The following is a 26652-nucleotide window of genomic DNA, read 5'->3' as shown; positions in this document are numbered from 1 at the left end:
CAGTCTTTTTATAACCTAATCTCCAAAGTGACAACCCAGCACTTCTGCTGTGCCAGATCTGCTAGAAGCAAGACCAAGCCCACGCTCAAGGGGAGGAAATCACACAGGATGTGACTATTGGGGGAAAGTTCATCAGGGCCATCTCAGAGGCTGCCCAACACAGAGGGGTGGGTCACAGATTATGTGTGTCTGCAGTCAAATGTCTTCAGACCCACCCCAAGAGAAGAGGACAGAGTTTAACCTTACAGACATTTTACTTTTCTATAACTGAAGTGTAGAAATTGAAAAGAATTAGCCGCAGAGATGGCCAGAGGGCTTCACCACTGGGGCAGAGTGTTTCTTTCCAGTTTTTTGTTTGTTTTATTTTGTTTTTAAATATATATGCCCATCCAAAATGGCTGATGTGATGCCCCTTTCTGAAACACACGTGACTGTCCTTCTGGGAGACCACTGCTGACCCTGCCTGCATGTGCCGGGCATCAGGAGCAGACTGTCACATGAGATGCTGATCTTCTGGGTGCGCTGTGGGACTCAGGGCCCCTTCCCAAGGCTGCTGATGAGGCAAGCTCTGCTTCTCACTCACCCCAAGTCTCCTCTCTGCATTTCCTTCTACTCACGCCCTTGCAGAGCTGGTCAGCCCTTCCTCAATCTTGCCTTCCCTGTTTCCCAAAAAAATTCCTCAAGATTTTTGCCATGGTGATGCACTCTGCCCTAAGTTCAACCACTGACATAGATTTTCTCCATTTTTCTCCTTTTCCCTTATTTCCAAGATTATCTGAGATGGGAGGAGTTAAAAATTTGAAAGCAGATTACTGTCTTGCGCTGCTCTTCTGCATCCTTGACGTGACTTCACAGTCTGCTTTGACCCATCAGGTTGATTTTAAGTTTAATTCTCAGAAGGCTAACTTCTCAGCTTACATCATGTGCTCGATGGATGATCCACTGTCACCGCCAATCAATGGCAGTGATACCTGCAATTAACTGTGTCGCTCTTAAAAAGCCGTGACCCTGGTGGTCCAGTCTCAACACAGTGTCTTGATTAGGGGAACACCATCCAGCAACCGAAGAGCATTTCAAAGTAATTGACTTTCTTTATCCGGTTCCCATATATGTGATAGCAGCACTCAAGACTTTTTTTCCCCCAAATACCTCAATTACTCCTGGCCCCTCACCTCTTTTCTCCCCTCCAACTCCTTGCCCATCTTTTCTCACAATGCCACATCTCAAAAAAGACCAAAAGATCAGAAAGGAAGAGAGAGGAAGAAACTTGACTACGGGAGGGCAGAGTGGAGCCCCGTGGGGCTGGACACTGAGAAGTAGGACCACATAGTTCTAAAGAGCACAATTAGGCTGCCCACATTTGCATTTTAGCTCTTCCACTCAGCAGCTGTGCGACCTCGAGCAAATTGTTTCACTTCTTGGTTTCCCCATCTGCCAAATGGGGACAATGATAGCACCTGCCTCACAGGATTGTTGAGAGAGAAAACAACAGCTCTAGAAGAGTGTGTGTTGTATATTACACACTATACGATCAGTACGTAGTGTAGGGTACCCTATACTCCCAACACATGGAGAAGTGCCTGGCATAGTCTAGGGCTCAAAAAGTGTTTATTGAATGAAACTCGCTGGTTTGTTATTTTGTCTTTGATGGCTACATTAATGGAAAATGTCTGCATCTCCTATTGTACAACTCCGTCCTGGTGCTGTCATAAACCAGGTTCCTAAAAGAAAAGAACTTGTAAGAGTCGTAAACGGCTTTCATCCCATTCTAACTGGTGCCCACATCCCGTCGCGTCGTTTCAAGTCTTCAAAAACACAAAGGAAATGAAAGGGGCCCCTGTTTTCTCCTTGCACAAAGAGCTGCCCGTAATGATCACATAACAATGCCACTTTACAAAGTGGCTCCCCACAGCCCGGTGGGTTGATGGGCGAGCCAGTCCCGCCACACCACCGTAAATACATTCACACAAATGTCTTGGTTGGAACTGTCAAGGCTGAAAAGCTATGAGAGACTCATTAAAAAGGAATTTAGAGGAATCTTCAGCCAAATTGAAAAGCTTCTGACCACAGGGAGAAGTATCCGTGTTGCTGGAGCTGGAAGCAGGAGAGCCGTGAATAAGACTGCGGGAAGCAGAGAGGAGAGAACGGAGAGAGATGGACGGAAGCACCATGGCCTGGGAAGGGAGCCCTGGTCCACCCAGAGCTGGTGGGGTCTGCAGCTGGACCTGGAGGCGAGCTATGAGCCAAGAGTCACCAGGGGCCTCCTTACGAGGAACCCGTGTGTTGAAGGAGCAGCTCTTCAGAACCTCAGGAACTAGCAGGGGCATTTCAGGCTCCAAGAAGAGATCGGTCCCAGAAATGGAGCCATTTCACAGAATTATGCCACCATCACCTGGAGTTAATCTGGATACGCCCAGTGCTTGTCCCTTACCCTGAGGCCACAATGAGCTCTGAGTACTTGGGACTGGCCATTTCTTCCAGGCTGTGACCCTCTTTGGCAACTTACTCTCACTGATGTCTAATTCTAACACGGTGCTGAAACTAAATTGGATCCACACTGTATCCATTCACTCATCGGGCGTTGTTATCTCGCTGCAAAATAGTTCCAGACCGAAAGTACTGCTAGAGAAAAGGTCCCAAGGCTGGCAGTCTCTGAAGGCACGCTCGTGGGCTCTGCACAGCTGCACCAAACTTCTGTGCCAGCCTGGCCTCGTTGAATGCAAACCCACATGACGTAAAAAATTCTAGATAATGTTATGCTTCCCTAGGAGGATCTGTCTTATTAGTCCTCCTATAAACACATTTGTAAACATAACTTGACATAAGTCACATACAATATAGCACTGGAAATATGTAAACTACGGCACCCTCCTATGATTATTAAAAAGTGAAATAGAACAATAGAGTGACCTTTATCTGACTCAGAGAAAGCCAGGATGTGTCTGCCATTGATTGCTTAAATATATTCTGCACCTTTCAAGGGCAATCGCTGAAGGAGAAAATCAAATATAAGATTCCCAAGAGGTTAAGGGGGACATATTGGTGCTGAGTTCCTTCATCCTCAAATGACGGTGCAGCCTGTTGGGGACCGAGGCAGGGTGGGCAGTGGGGGGTCACATGAGCTAGTCAGTAAAGGAAAGATAAAGAAATAGAGATTAGAAGATTTCACACTGAAATAGAGAAATTCATGTTGCCTTAAATATAATTTGAGTTAGTTACATTTCAATTCCTAATTTATACATAGCGGGGTTGATAAAGAATTACATTATAACAAAATTAGCCGGAATAATTAGCATAGTGCATGTGCTACTGATTAAACACCCAGCAGATAGCTCGGTAATTAAGATCAGTGAGTGCCATATTTTGAAGCTTTGTCATCTTATTATCCGCCTAACAAGTACTTCATCTCTACCTCCCTTCTGATTTGAAGTTTGATAGCAATCTCTAATAATTCTCATTTTATTTCTTTAAACTACCTTACTCCAATCCCGACAACTTTCCTCTGGTCACTGGCCTCCTTCTCTTTGTATTTACACGATTGTGCTGGTGCCAAATTTCTTCCTAAATGCAAGGCATTTGGTGCTGCCAAGCATTAGTGCTTGGAAATTCAGGTTCAAAAGTCTCTTTCAAAACCCATCACTCTTTAGCCAAAGAAGGAACCAGAGGCCAACCATACTCTCTGCAAGTTGGTCCAGCATCTGAACTGAAGCCTGACCATCGAGTTCTAGCTCCTTTGCCAGCAGAACCCTTTGCCAGGGATTCCAAGAATGTCTCCATCGGGGTCCAGTTCTGTCCCTGTGATGCTGGAAGACAGTCCCTCAAGTGGCCTGGGCTGCTTGCTCCTTGATGACTCTAGCCGGTGATGTCATTGCTCCTCTGCTCAGGAAGTCAGGGGATGGCTACTGTCCCTGCAACATACAGTGAGATTTTTATCATGGAAGGCAGGTAGTTCATATTATCAAGGACCGGAAGGCTTGAGGGCTGAGCCATTTCTGCTGCATCTCTTTAGACTGAAGCCAGGACATTTCCCTGATTTTAAAGAGAAAGTGAACACCCTTATCAACCTAGAATACTTTCAACTACAAGTCACAGAAAATACATGAATAGTGCTTAAGGAATAAAGACAAGGAGTCTGGCAGCTGGCAGCCCAGATCTAGGGTAGAAGTTCGAAAATGTCATCAAGGAACCATCTCTTCCTCTCTTTCTGTTTCACACTCCTTAGTATGTGGATCCTTCATCTCAGGTCTGGCACCTCCTGGCTGTAATATGGCTGCCACAGCTCCACACATCAAGTTTATGTTCAAGGAATAAGAAAGGGAAAGTGGGGCCAGGCACATTATCACAGCAAAGAAAACCCAGGCTCTGCTGGGTAGTAGGAAGGAGAATGAATATTGGGTGGGAACTCCAGGGCTGGCTTCCCAAATGCTGGTGCCAGACATGTTGGGGGAAGTGTCAGCATGTGGAACAGAACCTGCAAAATCATACACGGGAGCTGAGAGGAGCAGAGACCTATTAGTCAGGGTCCTCCCAAGGAACAGAACCAACAAGATGTATAGATCACATATATAGATGAGAGAGAGAGAGATTCATTTTCAGTAATCAGATCAAGCAATTGTGGAAATTGGTAAGCCCAAAATCTGCAGGGCAGGCCAGCAGGCTGGAGACCTGGGAGGAGTTGCAGTTTGAGTCCAAAGGCCGTCTGCTGGCGGAACTCCTTCTTGCTCGGGGAAAGTCAATCTCTGTCCTAGAAAGGTCTTCAACTGATTGGGTGAGGCTCACCCATGTTATGGAGGGTCATGGGCTTTACGCAAAGTCCAGCAACTTAAACATTCATCTCAGCCAAAAAACATCTTTACAGGAACATCCAGAGTAATGTTTAACTGAATATCAGGGCACCACGGCCCAACCAGGTTGTCATACAAAATTAACCATCACAAGGGGAGACAAGAGAAAGTGAAAATGGAAGAGGTGGCAAGATTGGGGCGCACGGTGCAGGAGGCTCTGTAAAACCTCGGTGGCACAGCCTGGGCCCCTCAGAGCATCACGACACACAGGCAAACAGCTGGAGCAGCTGTGTGTCGTGTCCAGGTTGGCATGGGGAGATGCTGGAACACTGGAGACAGAGATCATGAGAAAAAAGCCAACTCACCCCCAGGAAGGGACAGAAGTTAATATGGGGGGCCTTGTTCTTCCACGGGCCATGGAACTGGGTGCTTTAAGCCAACTGAACCAGCCTGGAGGGGTGCGGAGGCTGTCGCTAATCTTGGGTTAGTTGTTCTTGTTCCCTCATGGGAGGGTTTTGTCTTCCTGAGACTGGCCAGTCCGCCTCTGAATCTGGAAACCAGATGCCACTCCGCTGGCTTCCGTTCAAGGCACGTCCAGTTCCCAGTGAACCAGACCCTCCTTTCAGATGCAGCGAAGGAGTACATGATCCAGAACGTCACAAACTGTGCCTTTCAACAGAACAGGGGTTCCAAGCCCAGTCTTCAGAAAAGCTTTCTAAAGTTTCAGGTTAGAGTCTTGCTTTTGATAAAAAGATGATATTATTTAACCGTACTTATGAGAGTTTGCTTTTAAAACATTGTCCCCTCTCCTTCAGCTACTCACAAACGTGTCTACTGCCCCCATCTCTAGGATAATCCTTAACTGAGGCCTTCAGGGACATTAATTCCTATCTCCCTGGGAGGAAATGGGCCGCCAGCCAATGACCCTCCTCACCAGCTGTAACCCGAGCCAGTTCCTTCTATTTATAGCAATGCCCACACCACTCGCCGCACAGCTGCTAACTTTGGACTCACTTGAGAGGAAGAGAAGAAGTTGGGTCAACACACAAACGACATGACGATGGCCAGCGCTGACTGCCTTCCCGACTACCCACTCGACTCAGATTTAGTGAAGAGATTAAAGTCCGCCCTGGATGCCAGCGACGAGGAGAGAGTGAGCGACTTGCTCTGCACTGAAGTGGAGCAGGTGGACGCCATCATCGAAATGGCCAACGACGACTGGATGAAAGACCCATCGGCTCAGCTGCCCCCCGGGGTGCTCCTAGGTAACTGGAATGAATCTGCTGCCTTTGAAACCAAATTACCCATCGTGTGCGTGTGTAAGGGGTGGGTCATTCCCGGAGGGGAAGGGCAAAAGGTTGAAAAAGGCAGATGATATGTACTCAGATATCCGTTTCATATGTATATATTGCTGCATATATTGTATATATCCAGGTGTGTTAAAAAGGCAACAATTACAGCACAATAGAAAAGAATTTTAAAAGAAAGAAATTAATCCACGGCCCCACCATCCTAACGCCCTGCCTGTGTTCATTTCTCCACTTTTTTCCAAGCTAGTCTATTTGCATGTGCAAATTTCCCCCTTATAACCACCTCATAGATATGATTTTGTGCTCTGCTCTGTTTAGTCAATATATCTAAAGTATTTTCCGCCTTGCTACAGTGTCTCCTTAATTTCAATCACCTATGGAGGAGATTAATCACAAAATACTTAAACCAAATGCTGAAGAGTGGGGAATCTTTGTTTGCATTTTTACCTCTATCGATAATGCAGTAATTAGCCTCTGTATTAGCATGCATATGGCTTTTTTTTTTCTAATTCAGGGTTATATCCTTAGGATAAATTCCTAGGAGCAATACTACCAGAATAAGGAGAGAAATTCTTCCAAAGTGTTTTCCGAAAGGATTTCTGTTCCCTCTGACTGCACCCTCTGAGTGCACGTGCCGCACGACACTCCAGACATAACTGGTGAGGAACAGTCATGTTTAAATCGCCAGTTTAATAAGTGCGCCCTGCTCATTCTCCACCGCCTGCTCGCCCATCCTTTCTTCATGCTCAGTCTTGTCCATAGGGTTTTGTTTTTCTTTGTGGACCTCTTCATGTGTGATTTGTCCATTCGGGTCTCGGACAGTGTCTTCCCCACTTCTTTTCTATCTTTTTTGTCGTTTTGTAGGACTTCTTTACATAACATCTATATAATCCCTTTGCCATATTTGCTGAAAATATCTTTCCAGACCTGAGACTTCACCACACGGTGCTGTTCTCTAGCTGGTCAGATGCGCCCTCCGCAATGTCAGTCTTGATGTTCAGGGCTTCTCTCCACCCACTAGACTCCCTCTCCACACACACGTATGCATGCACACCCGTACACACATGCACACGCACACACATATGCACGAAGGCATGCTCACACTGAGGAAGTGCACCAAGGGGGAACATGCATGGGACAGTCGTGCTAGCGAGTGGCGCTTTCATGCACCAAAGATGAGAGATGGGAACTTCCACGAGGGTGAGCATGCTTCTCTCCCTGGTTTGGGTGCACTCACTGGCTGCCTCTCACTGGGGCGTTAAGCAAACTGCTTCAGGCTTTAGGGAGAAACCATCTCCTGCTTCCTCTTCTTTTCCTTGGTTTTCCTCATTTCTGGGGTGAGGGCCCAGGAGGCAGGAGCCTAAAGAGCAACACGCCCTTGTTCTGACCTCAGCTCTGAGACAGCGCCTGGGACCCCCGCTCTCCAGGAGACTGCACTGGGCCGTGTATGGGATGGGGACTTGGCACCCATAAGCTGCCATTTGGCCAGAAGTGCTGAGCTGTACGTTTTGCATTTGCCTTCCAGACCCACCCTGCACCCCGCCCTGTGCCGCCCGGGAGGCTGACCTTATGAACTGCATCAACCCACCCTATGCCCTCTGACTCCTGTTGGGTGCAGCTCATGGAAGGTGCTAGAAGGAGTGGGGAGGGCAGGGTATTTGCTCCAGGGACCCCTCCCTGCCAGGTCGCTGCTGCAATTTGGCTTCATCATTGTGCTCATGGTTCAGCTCCCGGCCAGCAGCTCCCGACTTGCCCTGCAGACACAGGGATGGGGCTCCCACAGTGGCTGCGGCCACCTCTCCCTGGCTTTCCTGAACCCTGCCTACCTTGTTACGCCCTGCAGTCGCACCATCTGCTTTCTGCCGGGATTCCCACTGGAACAAGCGCCCTCTCTTCACATCCCCCTTCACAAACCTGTCCCTGCTGGTGGGGATTTGTGTATTTAAAATCCCCGATTTAAAATATCATTTCTTTTCACATTACTTTCACATGGCCCTGCACAAACTTTACTGTCCCCACCACTTTACTGAATGCTCGAAACCAATGAAATTTGTGTTACATTCCATCCCACGATGAACCCATTCGTTCGAAATCGTATCCATACATACTTCTCCCTACTGAACAGCCACTGTTCAGGGCAAGAACAATTCGGTGCTGATGGCGTATTTGAAGGACTTGAGTTTTTCCCAGGTTGTCTTCATTGCAGGATGAGTGTACGCGGAAGGAATAAGCATGTGACCCTGGGGTACACCTCATTACCAATGATTTTCCTACAGGAAAGCAGGCTGGCCTTGAACCCGAGGCCGGAGGGAGCAGCCTGGTCAGACTCGCATTTTGGGTCTGCCGCTCTAGCTAACGTGTGAAGGTAGGATATGAAGGAGACAGGAAAGTGTAGGAGAGTCCAGTTAGGAGGCAACTGAAGGCTGTCACCCAGATGAGAGAGGACAAGAGTCTAAACGGAGAGAGTGGGGTAGCCACAAAGATACACGACAAAGATGAGAAAGGCGTGGACAGCTCCACAAGAAGATCTTGGTGACGAGTGCAGGAGAGCGCCACTGAGCGAGACAGAAAACGGAGGGATCTGGGCTGTGAGGGGGATGGAGCCTCTGCTGTGTGCCTGGCAGGATGGAGAGTAGAGAATATAAATAGGAATAACACACATGACTGCATCCCGGGAGCTCACAGCCCAGCTGATGTCACCACAGGCAGGTTGTCAGGTGCCTGGAGAAGATCAGACTTTGGTACGTGATACTCCAGAGGGAAGCTTGGGCTCTGCCACCCACAAGCTCTGTGACCTCAGGGAAGTCACTTTCCCTCTCTGGGCCAGTGCCCTTACTTATTAGCTGGGGCATGAGCTTCAATTAGCGCTTCCCAACAGAGGTCAATGGCAGAATGAGCTTGGGAAATGTTCCCTGATGAATCACCCTCTCAGAGACCGGCACACGGCAATATGAAAGGCTCAGTGTGGTTTCGCCGCCAGGGGAATTGGGGGTTTGCAGACGTTCTTTGGGAAACCTCGGCTCGGATCTCTGTTGAGGTCTCTCCGTCTCCTCACATCTCTAAGGACATGATCCCGAAGACTCACTGTTGCAGCCTGAGATGGATCGTGGGTTCCTTTATGCGGAGTGCGGGAGCCAATGAGCTCGTTCTCAAGGTTAGCGTGAGTCCTTGGGGAACACCCCTGATAGGAACAAGAGCCATTTGGATTCAAATATATACGTGGGGGTCTTTAGAATGTTTGAAGAGTGGTCAGAACTTATGGCAATACCTTGAAATGCAGCCCATCTTGGGAACGGACCCTGTACAGAATTTACCTCCTTGAGAGGAGGAAGTGAAGATGGAGGAGCGGTGATGCGCGAGAAAACAGGGCTGGATCAGGCGAGGGGCTAGAGCTGAGAGGGCCCCCAGGCCAGGAGGGGAGAGAGCCAAGGGTCATGCTGGCAAAGTCATTTTGGGGAGAAGAGAGGAAAAGTTTTCCATCCCAAAGACAGCTCGCATTGACAGAATTCCAGATATTGGTCAAAAGAAGTCAATTTGCAAAAATAAGACAAAGAAAGTAAGAATTCTGTCTGCTTGTCAACATGAACACACAAGGACCTTGCATCTCTCCTTGGTTCCCCATGCTCCTTGGTCTGTGAACTGATTACTCCAACCAAATAGAACAGAAAAAATAATAATAATTTATTTCAATGCATCACCATAAAAGCATAGAGAACAAGCGGGACCAGCCAAGATAGTGGTGGGAACGGCTTTTTCTGGAGAAGTCCCCTCAGGTGGACATATGCCCCTTGATGAGGGCAGGGGTCAGAGGAACTTAAAATTTTAGCCCCATTATATTATGGGGCAAAGTGCAGAATGACCCTCCCTGCATGGCCAGTGGCAGGCGTGAGGCAGGAGAATGGTCATCAGTCAGGATTCCCCTAAAGACGCAACTCACCTGTGCCCTTGGGAAGCCACCTGCTCTCCTGCAAGGATGGACTTGAGATGCCCTGCGGGCTGCTGGGAAGAAAGAGCAGCCACTAACAGGCACTCAGCCAGTCAGACACGCCATGATCTCTCCCCAGCTCTGGACTGCCCCACCGTGAGGAACTCTGGCCCTGGGGCATGGTCTGTGTGTGTGTACGTGTGTGCACGCACGTGTGGTGAGCAGAACAGGACGGAGCCGCCATTCCAACAGAAACCTCCCTGCAAGGGCTACACCCAAATCCCGGGGCATGTGAGCGCTTCCTCTGTTCCCCTAGGCCACCGCATCCGTCCAGACCCTGCGCAGGGGTCGCCTCTGCTGGAAGGCTGCCTCTGCCCACCCTGCCCTGCAGCCTCCCCTCCTCCCTCCGTGAGAGCATCACGCTCTCAGTCTCCATTAGTTACTAAGTCACACAGCCTTGCTGGGCTAATTTTATGTACCCACTGATTATTTCAAACTCAAATACAACCTCCCCAGGGGCAAGGACCTTGCCTAACACTTGTTGGTGTCTAGAGCCTGGCACGGGGTCCTAGCCCTGAGAAGGACCTCTATCTGTGGGTGCCGTGCCTGGCATGGGGAAGCCAAGGTCTTTTGCTAACACTCAGCCGAGTGAGCATAGACTACCTTTCCATGGACACCACTGGGGTTTGTCTTTCTGCAAAGAAATATTTCATTCTACTTTCTGCTAGGGGCAAGTCTTTACTGTGTTTTAATATTAGCAACAACTGCATTATTTGTCCTCACCTCTTTTCAATGCCTATCAGCTCACTAACCTCCAAGAACGCAGGAAAGGAGACAGGATGACTGGGGGAGGAGTGGCAAGACCCTTCTTGTCCCCAAATGCAGCAACTGTACAATTTGGTAACTGGCGTAATCAAACTACTTAGGAAACAACTGATTACTAATTGCTATTATTAAGGATGTCAGCATTCCATGATTTTGCTGCTGAGGTATTATATACAAGTCAAGATGCTACTTGAATTCTTGATTGAAATAGAAAACTAGAGACATTATGTTGTGTTTGGGGTAATGGTATTTAAGCGTCTGGAGGCAAGTTAAAGAAATACTAATTGGGTTTTTATTAAGAGATCTCACCCAACAGCATGTATGGGTGGGGAAGGAGCATGGGTGAGCATGCGATGGACATGTGTGCGCACTTTGAAATGGGGTCCATTTGCGAAAATCGACGTCTCATCCAACCAGTGCCCCTTCAGGCTGGACGCTGAGTACGCCATGATGTTAGGGCCACAAGTACCCCTTCCCTGCACATGGAGGGGCAAACTGAACAGTTGAATGTCACTTAAACGTGCACAGCTCCTGCCTTAGAGGACTGGTACTCAAACACAATGACAAGAGCGTGCACTTTGCTGGTGGCTCTGAGACGTGTGGCACGATGGAAGGGCAGGAGACTAACAGCGAGGTGACCTGGGTTCTTGACTTGGCGCCATCACTACTTGTGTGGTCTTGAATGTGTCAGTCTGTCTCTGAATCTTAATTTCCGCCATTATAAAAATGGGATTGATCAGGTCATCTCTCAGTGTCTTTACAAACTGGACTGACTAGGGCTCGAAGAGCAAAGACTTGTGTTTGTGGAGGGGATAACAAAACCCCATTGCTGTCACAGGTGTGGTGCATCATAAGAGAGGGCTGTGTGGGCCGGCCCCGCCGTCCAAGGGATGGCCAGCTCAAGGCTAACTGGTCAGGGAAGGTATTGCCTGGCAGGCTGCTGGGAGACTGGTTTATGAGCTCCAATGCAGCAAATAAGCAACAGGTTGGTCCAGAGCCAGCCTTGTTCTGATGGTTAGGGAGAATAGGTCCCCAGTCCAAAGCATGTTAGAACTGGAACCAGCCTTAAGTAGAGGCAAAGTGAGAAGAATCCTATGCAGTGAGGACTTCTACTGGGCATGCACTTTCCAAGGGCTGTTGTCTTTCCCACTTTTGCAGCTGAGGAAAATGAGGCTCAGAGTGGTTGAGTGACATGCCTGAGGTCTCACAGCTAGTAGGAGGTATAAATCCATTGCTCTTCCTGGCATTCCGTGATGCCTGGAGTTCATCCTACACCTGTATTTTACACCTAGACACGGAGGCTCATGTTTGTTCCCTTCCTGGTCAATAGCCAGTCAGGAGCAGCGTGTAAACTAGATATGTTTCCTGACTTGTGGTCAAGGGCTCTTGATGCTTGCCCACCCAGAGACATGTTGCAGGAAGATCTACAAAAAATTTCCTCGTTGAAGCTGTGTGCAATGCTTTGACTTGACATTACACACACACACGCATACACACATGCATGCACACACACATACACACACGCACACACAACATCAATAGCATGGAGTCCTCGACTTCAAATAATTCAGCAAAAGTATTAAGAAAAAATATGGACGAATGAGTGGGGTGCTCGGCTGCAGAATAAAAACAGAAATGGGAGGCAGAAGGTCAGCGAAGACAGAGAAGGATAGAGAGGAAAGCGCTGTGCCGTCTCAACTGCACACCCTGATGAGAATGTGGGGGCAGGGGGACCCTGCTCGAAGCAAAATGAAATTAAACCTTTCTAAGTACTTATAAATCAGCACCTAATGACACTATCCCACCACCAGCCGCAGCATTGCTCTTATTACTTTGATTCACAAGCCAGGAAAAGATCCGGAATTATGCACAAATTATTGTCCCATCTTCTTAATTAACGCTGATTGCAAAATTCTTGCTAAAGTCCTTGCTAACAGACTCAATTATGCGCTGCCTGAATTGATTCACCCAGATCAAGTGGAATTTATTAGAAATACACTTTCCTACAATAACATCAGATTATCTTTGAATCTAGTTAAATTATTTAGGGATAAAACGGCTCCAGCACCAGCCCTTCCTTTAGATACAGAAAAATGTCTCCCACGACCTAAAATGAAAATATTCCTTTGCTTCCTACCGGACACACACCCTAGGCTCCTTTTTCCCCAGAAGCAGGTTGAATCACTTTGATGAGATGAGATGCATGCCTTAGAGCTAATGGTCCAGCTTCAAAGCATATGGGCAGGAAGAAAAATTCAACCGGGTCACGTCTCAGCTCCCCCCAGTATGAACCGTCATTGCCTGTGGAACGCAGTGAAATTGCAATTAGACTAAATCAGGATATTTTCAGAATCAAAATTGAGAAACAGGCTAATAAAGAAATAATGTATGCTGATGACATACTTCCATTAGCCTCACTCCCAAGCACACTGGAGAATTGTGAAAGAACAAAAAGAACGGAGGATAATAGTGAAGAGGCTTTCTACCTTTCCAGATAACGATGGCTCCTGCAATGGTGTGCAAGCTTAGGAAATAAACATGCTGAAGGAACTAATTAGAAATGGCAAACACCCTGTCTACAGCCTGGTTCCACTTCTCAATCCCAATTTCCATCATTTTCTAATACCAAATTCAACAAGTGGATGTTGAACAGGGACTGGGTTTGTCCTAGTCACCATATGCTGGCACACAGTAGGTATATAACAAATATTAACAGAACACGTAGCATATGGAAGACACTAAAAACCTGGGCCTTTGAAAAATGAACATGTTCTTGACAGGCTATGATTGAAAGAAAGGGAATCCAAGTAAAGGGAGCAGAATGAGCAAACGTGAGCACACAGGGGCATGCCACCTTGTACGGGGAAGCAGGACCCCCCTGGAAATTGGGGTATGTAAACTAGAGGACAAAGAGGAAAACCCAGGCAAATAAGTTGGGACTGTATTGCATGAGGCCATAAATTCTAGACATAGGTGTTTACACTTCTTTGGAAAGGCACCGAGGAGCCAGGCAGCAATGGAATGAGATCATTTAATTTGGAAAAAACAAAAAACTCTTACATATGTAGGAAGGATAGAGGTGGAAAGACTGGTGCCAGGGAACATGGCTAACTACTACACACCCACTCTCCTTTCCTTCTTTACCAATAAAGTCCCAAAGGTGCCCAGCTGGAAAAAAAATACATTTCCCCTCCTCCCTTGAAGCTAGCACTGGCCTTGTTCTAGCCAACAATGGGCTTAACAGCAGGTTGAACATGACAGAATCTTCCTTCACGTGAATTGAAAACAGATCAATAGAATAGATCCAGTCTGAAGTACAGAAAGTAAAACGATTGAAAATAAAATGAACAGAGACTGTGGGACAATATAGGAGGCCTAATCTATTCAACTGGACCCCAAGAAAGAGAAGAGAAAGAGAATGGAGCATAAAAAGTATTTAAAGAAATAATTAAGGAGCATTTCCCAAATGTGATGAAAGACACAAATTTACAGATTCAAGAAGTTTAGCAAACCTGAAGCAGGATAGACAGGAAAGAAAGGAGTCAAATACGTGCCTGGGTACCTGGATGCTCTGTTGATGGTTGTTGAGTCAAGTTTGCCCTGAGAATAAAGAACAGGTTTCATTCAAGTGAGAAAGGTGTGGGAACGGTACAAAGGAAGAAGGACACAATAACAGTTTCATGTTGGAGGTGCATGTAATTCTCCTTCCCACAAGCTTGCAATGGTTTTCTACTGCCTGCAGAGAAGGTCAGCAAACCATGGCCCGAGGACCAGCTGCCTGTTTTTATAAATAAAGTTTTATTGGTACACAGCCATGCTCATTCATTTACATATTGTCCATGGCTGTTTTTGTGCTACAGTGCAGACTGAGTAGTTGCCACAAAGACCTTATTACCTACAAAACATAAAATATTTACTATCTGGCACTTTACAGATAAACTTTGGTGACCCTTGACCAACAATGTACAGTTCCAATTTTATAGCAGATGTCCAAGGACCTAAATGATGTGCTATGAGCTAACCCACCCCACTATCTCTCCCAGCATCCTTTCACCCATCCTATACCCCAGTGACTCTGCTCATTAATGGTGCCACTCAGAGTGCAGCGGGAGGTGTTGCTCCACAAAGTGTTGGCCGTGGAAATCTACAGTAAGCATTTAGAAACATGGATGCAATTTGACAGTTAACACACATCGCTGGACTTGTAATTATATGTCTTTTTCCATTTTATTTTTTTCTTGTAATTAATTTTAATTGTATTTCAAAAGAGAATCAGTCTGTGACAAATTGGGACCAAAAGAAAACTCCCTGGTCCTTCCCCTCAGATGATTGAGAATCTCTGGTCCAAACCATGCCTCAATGACACTGTGAGTCCCTTTCACCTTTCTTGGCCTTTGCGTAGGCCATCTCTCTGCTCCCCTGTCTTCACCTGCTCTGACAGCATGCCCACCTGCCCTTCCAGGTGCCCTAGGAGCCTCAGGGCTCACATCTTGATGCTGAGTGGCGTTTGCCTTGCAGGCTATTTGCTGGGGATCAACACCTGTGAAGGACAGGGGGAAAAGCCAGATTGGCAGAGAGGAAGCTGATCTGTGACACACGCCCACAGTGCGTTGGCAAGGCCCCAGGGGAGGCTTGGAGCTGACGCATGTGCCACAGTTTTCCCACACCCGGTCAAAATGGCAGGACGATTCTACCCCCACCTGGGTCAGTCACTGTATCTGCTGCTCAGGAAGGGTATTCTTGGAGGAGGCTCCTCTCTGAAGCCCAGGCAGACCCTGAGGGAGCTGACAGCTGGGGTGACAAGTCCTCCCTAAGTGTGGGGTCTGGGCAGCACATCTCTGTGTCCACCAAAGGGCCCAGGCTCTGCTGCTCACCTGGGCTCTGGTCCCTCAAACCTGCTGTCACCTCTTGTTTCCTCGCCAGACCCCCCCCCCCCCCGCCTGCCTGATTGCTGCCTGGGTTCCTGAACACCCGCCTTACAGCCTGCACCCTTGGCCCCGTGCAACAAAGCCCTGAGGCTGGTGACACCTGCCTGTTGCTTAGCCCAGAAAAACAGGATGCCGCTCCTCCAAGCCATAGGGAGAGAGGACGAAACAGACACCCTCAAGGGGACACGAGCCATCCATACCCTTCAGCGCCCTCTTTGTTTTGCTCAGATGCCACCTGTGGAGAGAGCCTGTCTTATCGCTACTTCCTGTCACTCTAATATCTTACTTGATGCTTTCTCATCATATTACCTGGACCTCCATTTAGCAAATGTATTTCTGTCTTTCCCACTAAATGTCACACTCCTAAAGGCAAATATTTCAACTCTGGCTGCATAGGCTGCTAGTACCAGAAAAATGAGCTGTAAGTGTCAACACAATAGAGAATATTTCCAAATTGTATAGACATTTATGCTTCTGCCTGCAAACTATGAGAACATCACTAAATTCTTCCAAAACTTGATTTTTAAAAAACCTTTCACAATTTGATAGGCAAAAAAAAAACCTCATTATTTTAATTTGCATTTTCAATTTGTAGAATTGGATGTTATATATATGTTCGATAGTCATTTCTATTTCTTATGATGTCTTTTTACTGCCTTTCTGTTGGAAGATCAAAGTTCTCAATTTTTGCCAACAGTAAAATAAGTAAAGTGAACTTTAAGTCCATCAGACAAAACCAGCCTCACTTTGCTCTATGCAGAGCTGCAAAACAACCAGGAGAGGCCACCAGGAGCCCTCTCTCCTCCACTGCAGGCTCAGGAAACGTCTCACTTCTGGAAGGGATATAAAGGATGACAGGGCATAACAATCAGACCTCACCAACTTCAAGAGAGAAGTATTTTGCTCCCTGTGTGAGATTCATAAAAAACAATCAGTCTTAACATGCAATTTGTCTCAAGAGGCAGAAGCTGCAATTTTATCATGTAATTAAATCCCCATGACAGTCGTAAAGAAGCTTCATCACCTTTATCAGAGAAAGCTTCAATGATATGCTCTCCAGCACCATCCCCGGAGTCTATAAATGTCCTTCCAGGGCTATTTACTCGCGGCTGTGCATGCTGAGGATCCGGCTGCTCTGTTCCACACTCAACCACGGTGGCTAGGCAGCACTCAAGGGCACCTTTGTTTCTGAGCTTCCAAAAAAGCCCTCCTGAGCTATCGATGAAAGCAACACTTGACCTTTGCGTAAGATCGCATCCATCACGAGAAGTCACTTTGTTGTTTTGCACGATCTGCACGAGGCTGGGTAGCAATGTCAGGAAAATAAGTTGGCGAGGTGTTTTTCCCCCCACATTGTGTTCTTCCACATGATGGGAATGAGATTTCTTAAGAATGTGAAATCAGTACAGACAATTTAAGTCATTATTAATAGATAGACTTGATCTGAGGAAGTGAAATGTTTTAATGTTTTGTTAAATGAGGTGTGCTGTACTGACATTGGTATTCAGAGAGAAGGTGCAGATACTTTGACATTTTTGGTATGAATGCCTGTGTGACTCACTCTGGTGGAGGGTGGACGTGTCCTGGAGCTCTTAAAGGCAGAGTCTTACACACCTGCCCAGCTTATTCTTTTAAAAACAAATTTTTTAATTTAAAAAAACTGTAGGGAGCGGGAACGAAGGAGGAGTGGCCTTTAGAAATTAAATAGGGAGAATGAGGACCAAAAAAATGATCTGAAATTAAATCCACTGTGAGACCTGGTCCTCTCGAGCTCAGATGGTAGCCATGTTAGTATCCCAGGGTCCGATTAATTTAGTACACGGCCATTTATACACACAATTCATATAGGAAGCTCGAAATTGACCAGGGTAACAACATACATTGGCGTATTTGAGAAAGTGCTCAGAATCTCTCCATCTCCACAAGGGGAATGACTTCCTGCCCTAGCTTGTCCGTTTACATGGACACTTGGCCCCAGAAGGAAGCAAGGCATTTGTCCAATAGTCTGGGAAAGAATCAGCACATTTGCCTTTCCCCAAGAACACAAGGACATGGCTGGGCGTCTTGCAGCCTGGGAAACTGTACCTCGTGGCCTGAACGTACGGAAAGTCGCTGACAGAGAGAAATAGGCTGACCCTGGCATAAAACCCACCCAACTCACATTTGGGCTCAGCTGGATTGAGGACCAGTAGAGCTCATCCTTAGACGTTTCTGAGGAAAGGAAAAGCATTCGTCAATTCAATGGCAGGATGCGAACACCGCAATATCACTTGAAAATAACAACCATTCACTCAAAGACTACCATTTGTATATCTCATTACAATTTCCAGGTAGATTTTACTTTTTCATCTCCTTCGATCCAAAGGGAAGAACTCCCTCTTCTTAGCTACCCACGCTACAACACTCGGTATGGATAACCAGTTTTTGTGTCTCCTGTGGACAAAAGGTTATGCTTATAATTTGTCTCAAAATTATTCTTTGCAAAATTATGTTCAAATCCCGTTGACTACCTGGCTAGTCGTTAGAGAGAGTTAGTCTGTTTGCTCAGTCATCCAGGTAAAAGCTGGGTATCTTCTCCTACTTGAATTTTTGTCTTTCTTTTCCTAAGTTCACTCTACAGTATGTAATAAAAGACCACTGCAATTAAATTTGTTTAGTATTCTGAAATGGTCCACCTCTGCAAATGAAGTTCCTCCATCAAATAGTTCCCATTTGACAGTTCTTCTGAAGAACTAAAAATATGAAACGTACTAATTTGGACAAAATCATGTTCCTCAGAATCCCTCTCTTTCAAGAAGGGTGTTGCTTTGTTCAGAAGAATTTCCTGGACCAGCTCCCTGGAGCAGAAGTGGAAACTGGCAGGGCCTGAGAATGCATGGAACCACACGGAAAGGGAAAGAGGGAGGATTTTAATGGTTGCACCAGACAGAAAGGAAGGGAAGATGGAGGAGAGAGGTGGAATAAGACCATGCCAACTGTGCTGGACCCCTTCGCATCTTCACCATAGCTGTCAAACTCGCAAAGTGATGTTGTTCGTGGGCTAGCTTGAAAGCACACCAACCAACCAAGAAAAGTTGGAGCTCATTTTGTGCCCCAGTGTGAGGGCAGGGCAGAACATACAGTCTGAGCAAACTCAGAGGTCAGGGAAGCAGCAGGAGGCAAAGCACAGGTGCATCTGGGATTCCATGGGGGACTCCAGGTTCTACAAAGCCAAGGGTCCCAAGGAGTGGGAGAACTTAAGCTGACACCTAACAAGTTACTCTTTACAGATCTGCTCTGAAGGTTTGAAAATAATGTCAAATAACTTGCTGCCTTTACGCCACCTAAATTTGTGTATAAACATCCACACATCCATAGCACCACTAACCTCTGAGCTTAAAAGCAAAAGAGAAAAATTTCTAGTGCCAGAAGTGGGGAGACCCCCAGAAGCGCGTGGTACTTTCAGCCCCTTGAGTCATGAGGACAACAGGATCCTCTGTGCCTGGGGTTTCCATGTTGGCTTGGGGCATTGATTGTGTCAGCCCATCGCTCTGGCTTGTTGAGATCTTCTGGAATCCTGATTGTGTCATGCTCTGTGTCATCCACCAATTTGATACCCACCTGTCCATACGTTTACTCAAATCATCAATAAGCATATTGTACAGGATCAGGCTGAAAACAGAGTTTGCAGCAGTAGTTGTCAACCTTGGCTGCATGTTAGAAGTACCTAGGAGGTTTCCAACAGTCTTGATGTTCAGACAGCACCCCCCATCCCATTACACCAGCATCTCTCAGGTTGGGATCCAGGCATCAGTGTTTTTTTTTTTTTTTTAAAGATTTTATTTTTTCCTTTTTTCTCCCCAAAGCCCCCCGGTACATAGTTGTATATTCTTCGTTGTGGGTCCTTCTAGTTGTCACATGTAGGACGCTGCCTCAGCGTGGTTTGATGAGCAGTGCCATGTCCGCACCCAGGATTCGAACCAACGAAACACTGGGCCGCCTGCAGCAGAGCGCGTGAACCCAACCACTCAGCCACGGGGCTAGCCCCTGGGCATCAGTGTTTTTTTAAAGCTACCCAGGTCATTCCATTTTACAGCCAAGGTTTGAACCACTGCTCTACAGGCACCGTGTGTATCATTTCTCCAGTTTGAATTTTTTAGCAAGATTTTCCTAAAGAAAGACCCACGTTTTTTCCATCTTTTCTAGAAGATTTTCTTGAAACCTTCCATTGCAGGTTGTAATATACACACCATGCCTACATCCCCTCTACATATTAATGAAATAACCATCTCACGAAGGAAAATGGGTTACCCATCCTGACTTGTTCCTAGTGATTCACAGAGCTCCAAATGTCCCCACTCCCTTTTTCAAATATTTCCAGGCCATTACTTTTTAAAATCCATTTAGGGATCTTGCCCAGGACTGATGTCAATTCAGGTTTTGAGGAATCAAATTCTTTTCCTATTTGAAAACTAAAGCTCTGGTCTTCTGGTCCTTCTTCTGTTTTATCAAAATTCCTCAAAGATTTTGACACTTGCTCAGCACCTTCATACACAAATTCACTCTTGGAAGAAGCTGGGTTTTCATACGATCTGAAGTAGGCAGGAAGATAAGATCTTAGTGGTATCTCAAAGGCTATGCGTTGGCTTTGACTAAGCTGAGAAGGAGGAGGATGATAAAAATGAGGTGAAAATGGCTTAACCCAAGCAAGGGAGGGATGGGCAGAATTGTGGAGCAAGCAGTGTGGAGCAGGCGAGAAGGAGCCCAACCAAGAGGGCGGGGTCAGGAAACAATATTATTGACTTATAACGAAAGGACATCACTCAGTTGGTGGGAAGGAAGACTGAAGAACTCCAGTGTCTCGGGGTCCTCTGGTCACTGTTTTTTCCTGTGTGATCCTTGAGGGTAGGATTATTGTATTTTTTTCATCTCTGAATCTCCAAAACCTACCAACATACCCTAGCACATAACATTCAATAAATGCTTATTGAATGATTCGACCGGCTTACAGGTGTTTGTAGAGTTTCTGGTTGTGTTTTGTTTTGTTTTTTAATGTAATAGTCACACATACAGCTATTCTTGTTCTTTAAAAAAGAAAGAAAGAAAGAAAGAAAGACACCTCTGCCGTGCTCCTGTAGTAATCTACGTGTCCTACTTGTGAAACCAATGCTGTCGACCATGAGCTATTTTTAACGCTCTCACAAAGGACCAAGTCTGCTTCTGGACTACTGCTGCCTACCCACTGAAATCAAGCTTGGATATTCAGTGCACTGTTGACAAATATAACGCTGAGAAAGCTAAATTTAGCACAGGACGCAGGGTGGAATGGCTCCTATTCCTGGACTCACTTCCAGGGCCCCACCCCTTTTAAAAATAACCCATGACACTATTTATCCAGAGAACACGAAATCAACAATACAAAGAGATGTATTCACCCCTATGTTCATCACAGCATTATTCACAATAGCCAAGACGTGGAAGCAACCCAAGTGCCCATTGACGGATGAGTGGATAAAGATGTGGTGTATATATACAATGGAATACTACTCAGCCATAAAAAAATACAAAATTGTGCCATTTGCGACAACATGGATGGACCTTAAGGGTATGATGTTAAGTGAAATAAGCCAGACAAAGGAAAAACAAACGCCATATGATTTCACTCATATGCGGAAGATAAACAAACACATGGATAAAGAGAACAGATTAGTAGTTACCAGAGGGGAAGGGGGTTGGCAGGGTAGGTGAAAGGGGTAAAGGGACACATATGTATGGTGACGGATGAAAACTAGACTATTAGTGGTGAGCACGATGCAGTCTATACAGAAACTGAAATATAATGATGTACACCTGGAATCTACACAATGCCATAAGCCAATATGACTTCAATAAAATAATTTTTTAAAAAGATAACTCACAACAAAATATATCAGGTACTGAAGAATTCTGCAGTATAAAGTGAAGCTCAAGCTCATGTTGGATCATATCATAGTTGTGAGGAATAAGTCCTTCAGAAATGTATCTAATTAAAAACAGTCAGAAAAATAACATGGCAAATGGCTGTGCCTAGAGAAATGAGATATCCAAAGAATTAACATTGCTACTGAAATGAGCAGAGCAACTGCGGAATATGCAAATGAAGGGGAGGAGCAGCTGACTTGATTCTCGTGTCCATCTGATGAGGGAAATGGTCCCCATAGCATCACTGCTCGTCATTTTCTGTACGCTCACGCCTCTTAGGTCTGATAAAGGCTGCACATTCCTTGCAAGTGTGGTCTGTATATTCCTTACCCCTGCATTTTCCACAGCACCCAGGACTGTTTTAGGCACACAGTGAGCCCTTGAAAACATCTCTGCTGTTCCATCGATGACACTCATGTTGTCTTTGCTGCTGCCGATGGAGACAAAGGAGATCAACTTTAAAACCTGTGAACCGAGGTTTAAAGGGTCCTCATGGAGCATACAATAGACAAGGTGTTCTTATGAAACTTGGTAAGGCATCTTTACACATCGGGGAAGGTGGGCTGTGCAGGGAAGCACACAGATCTGAGGTGGAACCCCACTCTGAGCATTTGGGTCCCTGCTCTTGGGCAGCCAAAACTCCAGGTTACCGCAATGGTCTTCGCTAAGGGAATAAGGCAGCAGAGGCTAAGAAAAAGAGGAAGAGCCACTGAGGAATTTAAATGTGGTTGAGCAAATTTCAAAGACACCCATCCATTCATCCTTTCAACCATTTGCACTGAGGACCTGTTGTACGTGAAACATTGTTCTAGGTACTAAGAACCCCATGGAGATGAAGAAGCAGAAGCTCATGGTCAAGAAGCTCATTGTCAAGTAGGGGCACAGACAAGTAACCAGCCATGTGACAGGCACCATGGAGAGGGTGTGAGTACAGACATGAGGACCAGCCATGGAAGTGAAGGGAAATGAAGCTGAGTGTTGATGACTGAGAGGGGCCAGGTGACCAGGGGAAAATAAGAATGCCAGGCAGAGGGGACAGCATATGCAGACACCTGGAGGCCTGCGACACTGAGGCACCATCAGGGGACTGCAGATTCCTGTGCTAAAGTGTGTCATGCTCAACGACAACAATGAGAGACGAGGTAGGAAACACTTGTACTCACAGTGAGGGGTTTGGGTGTTGACCACCTCAGGATTGAGAAGGTTATCTGAATCTCTGAGTCCCAGCTTCCTCTTCTGCAAAAGGCACCAGGGTGCCCACCTGCAAGGCCCCCCCACCCCCGACCCAGGAGAGAATCATTTGCAAGGGATGCTCCGGTGGCAGCAGCCTCCTCCCGCAGCTCGTCCTGAGCCCCAAGCCCCTTGAGCCTCCAGGCCCTTCTGTATCCTCTGCCCTCAGCCTCAGCCCAGGCGTCAGACAATGGTGAAGACAAACCCATGGCCCTGTGACAGCCAGCTCAGGTAGTGATCGAGCCACCCACCAGACCTACACTCTCACCAATGCGAGTCCTTTAGCTTTTGAGGCACGGTCGATGCTGTTTATCTCCTGCATGAAGGCATCACAGATGGCCAGACAGACGGCCACGCCCTTCCCATCCGAGCGCCCGCTGCAGCCCAGTCTGTAGAGCAGATGTGGGTTTTCCCATTTGGGGGAAACCTCGAGGCCTTGGGTCAGTCCGTGCACATACATTTATGCCTGCAAATCAGGTCTATAATCAAGGGGAAAACACATCTTTGTTAAATTATAAGTGAGTCAATTTCCCCTCCACCGTTTACCTCTTCTGTTTTTTATTTTGGTTTGGCTTGGTTTTTTAATTGAGGTTACACTGATTTATAACATGGCGTAAATTTCTGGTGTGCATCACTATATTTTGACTCTGTATAGACTGCATTGTGTTCACCACCAAAAGTCTAGTTTCTATCTCTCACCATACACATATGGCCCTTTACCCCTTTCACCCTCCCCTGGCCCCCTTTCCCTTAGGTCACCACCAATCTGTTCCCCTATCTATGTGTGTGTTTGTCTATCTTCCACATATAAGTGAGATCATATGGCATTTGTCTTTCTCCGTCTGACTTACTTCACTTACCATAACGCCCTCAAGGTCCATCCACGTTGTCTCAAATGGCACAACTTTGTCTTTTTTTATGGCTAAGTTGTATTCCATTGTATATATTACCACATCTTCTTTATCCATTCACGTGTTGATGGGCACTTGGGTTGCTTCCTCTGTACCCCTTCTGAAGAAGATGAAGCGTACTCTACTGGGCCCCCCTTTGTTGTGGAAAATCTCAGTGAGTGGGGCCCCCCAGGGGCCAAGGTTACCCTTCAAACTAAAGGGCCAACAAGACAGCCTGCTCAGGCTTCAGGGGGGCTTAGAGAGGAGGGGCGAGTCACAGGACGGCTTTGGGGTGCCGAGGAGATTGACAGAGGGACATGGGAAAATAGATTGCTTAAGAGGTTCAGCTGTGAATAAGAGGGTGCTGCCTCATGAACCTGTTCTTTGACTTCAAGACTTTTTGCCTCTTGTCTTCATGCTGTTTGATTGCAACACCACGTAGTGACGGGATCCCCTGGGTCCCCAGGGTTAACGCTGGCACTGCATGGACGGTGGCTACTATTATTCGCATGTCGCTTGGGAATCTCTGTGCTGACTGTCCCAGGCGTGAGCTCCGCTGCTTCCCCTTTGCCCGTCCAGGCAGCGCCCTCCTGACCCCCCTTCCTCCCACTAGCATCTAGTCTCTCTTTTTTTTTTTTTTGAGGAAGATTAGCCCTGAGCTAATGTCTGCCGCCAATCCTCCTCTTTTTGCTGAGGAAGACTGGCCCAGAGCTAACATCTGTGCCCATCTTCCTCTACTTTACATGTAGGACACCTACCACAGCATGGCTTGACAAGCAGTGCCATGTCCGCAACCGGGATCCGAACCAGCGAACCCCAGGCCACCAAAGCAGAATGTGCGCACTTACCCGCTGCGCCACCAGGCCAGCTCCTAGTCGCTTTTTCTAATTGTAATTCACATGGACACGGCAAGGGATCCTGTAACCCAACTACATTGGCCCGTTCCAGCTTCCTAGTAGGGGAAAAACAAGAATTGGAAAAAAGATATGAGAATTGTGTATTATCTATGTTATAAGAAAAAATGACCTCCTTAATTTTACACAATATAATAAAGCCCCGAACTAAAGTGTACCAAGAAACTAGTAGGTTACTAATGAAGAGCTGTGACCATTCATTAAAAAATAAATAAATGAAGTGGCATTTCTCACCTTCAGCAAAAGATGTGCATTTTGGGATCAGTTCTCCACCACTGGAAGAAGCTCACAGGCCACCAGGGACCCCGGATGATGTCTTTGGGAATCCTTGGTCGGCCCCAAGGAGCCTCCCATCCAGGGACTCTCCTGCACAGCCTGGTTGTTTGCAGCATCCAGCGGGGTCTCCCTCGTGCATCCTCAGAGCTGACACAGCCTTCAGAATGCACATCCACCACCAGCGGTCACCGCAGCAGAGAAAGTGATGGGCTAAAAGCAAGAAGACCCCCTACGGAGCAGGAAAGAAAAGCCCCGCCTACTCGAGGGTGTCTGCCCTCATCCTGTGGAGAGCTGTTTTGGAGATGTACAGATGTGTCTGTCTCTGGAGTTCAAATCTGTGTAATCACGGGGGTGGCTGGCACTTCAGTGTCTCGGTGGTCACGCGACACTGGTCATATCAAGTAACCATTATCACATCAGAGCCCACAGGAGTTATAAATACACCACCGCTGAGCCCCAACTGGATGACAATTGAGTAATGACAATAGAAATAGCTCTCACTCCATAAGACCATCTTTCCCCTTCCTGAAGAACTTTTCTGAAGTCAGCGGCATTGCAATGGAGAGACGGCCAGAGCCAGTGAGGGGAAAGCTTCAGATCTTTCAGAAGATGGACAAAGAGCCTCAAGCTAGTGCCGGGTCCCCAGTGCTGGAGTACCACGCTGCCTTGGTCACAGGAAACCTGGACCGCCTCAAGCCCCTCATGGACCAGTTTTTCCAGGATGCCAACGTGGTGTTTGAGATCAAGAAGGATGAGATGGAGTGGCAGGTGAAATCTACAGCCACGTTTGGCCCATCAGGTACCCTCACTCCTTTAAAGCTCAATTATTTATTTTTCAGGAGCTACTAACACTCCTGTGAACGTATAGCTCCCGTGTGTAGACTGCTCCCGTAGACACTGCATTTAACATATGCGAGCAAACAGCGTCTATAAATGAAATTTGATTTGCATGAGTTTTGGGGTTGTAGGTGATGGATGTGAGGGATCGAATTGGAAAAGCCAAACTGATGCTGGACGTGCCTCTTGTCTTTATAAGAGCATTGGTTTGGGTGCTGATCTGCCAGTGCCTGCATCTGGCAGGCAGGGAGGTGGGAGATGGAGGAGGAACTTCTCTCCTTCGAGTGTGCCTGGAGCAGGCTCCTGGCGTGCAGCTCCATGCAAGGTCCTTCTATGAATCCGAGAACACCACAGCTACAGCGAGGTGGCTGGGGCCCAGTCAGCATCAACAGAGGGACGGCTCTCAGGAGCTGCTCCTCCTGGAAACTGGGGAAGCATGAGGATGGGGGAGATGGGGGGAAGAAACCAGAGGTCCTTAAGTCATAGATGTCTGAGTGTGTTCTTGCCACCTGAACACGGTCGCTGTGTGATGGGCAGGCAAGCAGACCCCTCAAGCGGAGATGCCCCCTTGCCCCCACCTGGGATGAATCGACTTGCTGACCACCAGGCTGCAGCCAGGGCTTTCTGGCTGGCATTCTGCATTGGGCACCCTTCCCCCAGTGTGTCCAGATGCAACACGTTTACCAAGAGTGTTCATGTGTTGGAATCCACAGCAGCCCTTCCAGACCAAGAGGATTCGAGATTCCGTGGTCAGTGAGCCAACAGCCAGTGTCCTGTGTCCCTGACTCGTGAG

The 26652-nt window shown here is 47.0% G+C and overlaps 1 protein-coding gene and 2 long non-coding RNA genes across 4 annotated transcripts in view; 1 reads left to right on the top strand and 2 right to left on the bottom strand.

Moving 5' to 3' along the window:
* Positions 1 to 3163: 3163 nt before the first annotated feature.
* Positions 3164 to 5990, bottom strand: LOC139083278 (uncharacterized). Its single transcript, XR_011539875.1, has 2 exons — positions 5799 to 5990; positions 3164 to 3908 (listed from the first exon to the last, which is right to left on the bottom strand). It is a non-coding gene; the product is annotated as an uncharacterized lncRNA (long non-coding RNA).
* Positions 5737 to 26652, top strand: part of ASB18 (ankyrin repeat and SOCS box containing 18) — a 64812-nt gene continuing 43896 nt past the window's right edge. Inside the window, exons 1-2 of one of the 2 annotated variants that reach the window (XM_070618651.1) lie at positions 5737 to 6049; positions 25699 to 25821. In XM_070618651.1, the coding sequence (XP_070474752.1) occupies positions 5839 to 6049; positions 25699 to 25821 (334 nt within the window). In that variant the 5' untranslated portion in view covers positions 5737 to 5838. The remainder of the gene's footprint in view (positions 6050 to 25698; positions 25822 to 26652) is intronic. The other variant, XM_070618650.1, reaches the window with a different exon arrangement.
* Positions 23821 to 25361, bottom strand: LOC139083277 (uncharacterized). The gene is made up of 3 exons (XR_011539874.1): positions 24981 to 25361; positions 24681 to 24784; positions 23821 to 23953 (listed from the first exon to the last, which is right to left on the bottom strand). It is a non-coding gene; the product is annotated as an uncharacterized lncRNA (long non-coding RNA).

Source organism: Equus przewalskii, chromosome 5, assembly GCF_037783145.1.
Source record: "Equus przewalskii isolate Varuska chromosome 5, EquPr2, whole genome shotgun sequence".
NCBI classification, from domain to species: Eukaryota; Metazoa; Chordata; class Mammalia; order Perissodactyla; family Equidae; genus Equus; species Equus przewalskii.
The sequence above is the reverse complement of the archived record's forward strand: the minus strand, read 5'-3'. Positions and strand labels throughout refer to the sequence as shown.